The sequence below is a fragment of the Triticum urartu genome, chromosome 5A (assembly GCF_056163025.1).
Source record: "Triticum urartu cultivar PI428250 chromosome 5A, HENAU_Tu73, whole genome shotgun sequence".
NCBI lineage: Eukaryota > Viridiplantae > Streptophyta > Magnoliopsida > Poales > Poaceae > Triticum > Triticum urartu.
Genome location: NC_141877.1, coordinates 642,955,808 through 642,958,948, shown reverse-complemented (window position 1 = coordinate 642,958,948; position 3,141 = coordinate 642,955,808). Strand labels below are relative to the sequence as shown.

The 3,141-nt window shown below is 51.5% G+C and overlaps 1 protein-coding gene across 1 annotated transcript; it reads left to right on the top strand.

The window, feature by feature from the left end:
• Positions 1-462: 462 nt before the first annotated feature.
• On the top strand, positions 463-1,752 carry LOC147973683 (uncharacterized). The gene has a single exon (XM_087524757.1). The coding sequence runs from the start codon at positions 463-465 to the stop codon at positions 1,750-1,752; it is 1,290 nt and encodes a 429-aa protein (XP_087380883.1).
• Positions 1,753-3,141: the final 1,389 nt, after the last annotated feature.

The window sequence follows — 3,141 nt, the reverse complement described above, 5'->3', positions numbered from 1 at the left end:
TGTGCCGAGTTTGGGGTGAAATGGACATCGTGCAGACGGGCTCGCCGCACATCCTTGTCCTCCCGTGGCCTGCCTGTCAGGGACACTAGCAGTCCCTTTGCTTCCAACGCCTCCACCCCTCTCCCGCCCCGCCCCCCACCGCCGCCGCTATTTTCCGGCCGCCTCCTCACTGCGCAGGCCACGGTCGTCCGTACCAAACCACGTCTCGACATGGCCGCCAACACGCCCACGCTTTCACCGTAGTTTTGGCCGTCGATCGGAGGAGGTTTGGCCGTCGCCGTCGTAGCCGGTGGCAGAGGGGATACGACCGCCGGCGACGTACCACGGCGGCCGCGGCAGCTTCCGAGGAGAGCTCCAGAGTGGCCAGTAGCCGGCCGCCAACCACCCCTACTGCGTCGAGGTGATCATTGCAGCCTCTTTGCTACCATGACCGCAAGGTGTTCGACACTTTTCCCACAAAGTATGGACAGTGGAGATGAGTTTTTCTTCCACCACTTCATTTGTTCATCGGACGATTCGTCGTCGGATGATGAAGATCTTGTGGTGGCTGCACTGGTCGTTCACGACCACATTCAACGGCAGCTTCCTCGGTACAGGGGGTCACTCCCTGGCCGTGCTCCCAACCTGAACCGCAACAGGGAGAGAGGCCACGCCATGTTCTATGCCGATTACTTTGCCAACACCCCGCTCTTCAAGCCGGATAAATTCCGTCGCCGTTTTCGAATGGTAAGGCATGTGTTCAATCGTATCCGAGAGGGAGTGGTTGCTCATGACCCATACTTCGAGTGCAGGACGGATGCCTTTGGCAAGCTTGGATTCTCCTCTTACCAGAAATGCACCGCGGCCATCCGCATGCTTGCATATGGAATTCCAGGCGATCTGGTGGATGAGTATGTGTGTATGAGTGAGACAACATGTCTGATGTCAATGTACAAGTTCTGCCAGGCTGTGATCAATGTGTTTGGCCTGGAGTACTTGAGGCAGCCAACTGCCGCAGATACAAAGAGATTGTTGGCGACCAACACAGCTAGAGGCTTTCCAGGCATGCTTGGAAGCATAGATTGTATGCAGTGGGAGTGGAAGAACTGTCCATTTGCTTGGCAGGGCCAGTACATGGGGCATGTCAAAGCGTGCACTGTCATATTAGAAGCGGTGGCTTCGCAGGATCTTTGGATATGGCATTCTTTCTTCGGCATGGCAGGTTCTCACAATGATATCAACGTGCTGCAGCGTTCTCCAATCTTCGCAAGGCTTTCAGAAGGCCACTCCCCACCTGTCAACTTTGAGATCAACGACCACCAGTACAACAAGGGATACTATCTGGCTGATGGTATATATCCTCAGTGGTCAACTTTTGTGAAGACAATCTCGAAACCCCAAGGTGAGAAGAGAAAGAGATTTGCCCAAATGCAAGAGAGTGCTAGAAAGGATGTGGAACGTGCTTTTGGTGTGCTTCAATCTCGGTGGGGTATCGTACAAAACCCTGCACTGTCATGGAATGAAACGAAGCTTTGGGAGGTGATGACTGCTTGTGTGATCATGCACAACATGATCGTCGAGGACGAGCATGATGAGAGTATCTTCGACCAAGGATTTGATTATCAAGGTGAAAATGTTGAGCCCCTGCACCAACAACCGGCCACATTTGAACAGTTTGTCCAATTCCATCGTGAGCTGCGTGATTGGCACACTCATTTGGATCTTCAAAATGACTTGGTTGAGCACGTGTGGGATCACATTGGCAACCAATAGATGTATTGGTTCATTTTATGTTCATTCAAAACAATTTCGATTTGGTTGCATAACTATTTTATTAGAGACAATTTTGATTGGGTTGTTAAACTATTTTTATTTTTAGACAATTAATATTTGGACGTGCAAACTAGTTTTGATATGAAAACATGGGCATTTTTTGCCCTGGTGGATAGGATGGGTGAAAGGATCGATATGGTTGACTAGAGGGGGGGGGGTGAATAGGCAACTACCAATTTTTACTTTTCTTTACCAAATTAAAATTTGCATCAAAGTAGGTTATCTAGATGTGCAACTAGGTAAGCAACATATATGATGCAATAACAACAAGCATACAAGCAAGCAAGAGAAGTAACACTAAAGAGCTTGCACAAGTAAATGTAAGAGATAACCAGGAGTGGATCCGGTGAAGACGAGGATGTGTTACTGAAGTTCCTTCCTTTTGAGGGGAAGTACGTCTCCGTTAGAGCGGTGTGGAGGCACAATGCTCCCCAAGAAGCCACTAGGGCCACCGTATTCTCCTCACGCCCTCACACAATGCGAGATGTCGTGATTCCACTATTGGTGCCCTTGAAGGCGGCGATCGAACCTTTACAAGCAAGGTTGGGGCAATCTCCACAACTTAATCAGAGGCTCCCAACAAAACCACGAAGCTTCACCACAATGGACTATGGCTCCGTGGTGACCTCAACCGTCTAGGGTGCTCAAACACCCAAAAGTAACAAGATCCGCTAGGGATGAGTGGGGGAATCGAAAATCCCTTGGTGGAAGTGTAGATCGGGGCCTTCTCAACCACTCCCGAGCAAATCAACAAGTTTGATTGGCTAGAGAGATAGATCGGGCGAAAATGGAGCTTGGAGCATTTAATGGAGCTTGAGCAATAAATGGAGCTTGAGGGGGAAGAGGTAGGTCAAAGGGAAGAAGGGGACCCCCTTTTATAGTGGGGGCAACAATCCAACCGTTGCCCCTCACCAACCAGCCCAGCACAGGGCGGTACTACCGCTAAGAGGGGCGGTACTACCGCTAGGTCAGCGGTACTGCCGTACCAGCCAGTGGCACTGCCGCGCAGAGGAGACTAGTAGGGAAAAGGACCCAACACGGTACTACCGCGGTGGTAGGGGCGGTACTACCGCTCCTGGAACGGTACTACCGCCTCTACAACCGCAACTAGTGCCGCAAAACCCGACACGAGAAAAAGACCCCTCGAATTGAGGCGGTAGGAGCCAGACTGCCCAGCGGTACTACGACAGCGGGGTCACGGGCGGTACTACCGCCGAGGAGCGGTACTGCCGCTTGTGACCCTTCGACCGTACTACCGCTTGTAGTGCGGTACTACCGCTGGGACACATAAGAGAGAGAGAGAATCTCTCCAAAGAGGCTGAGGACGAG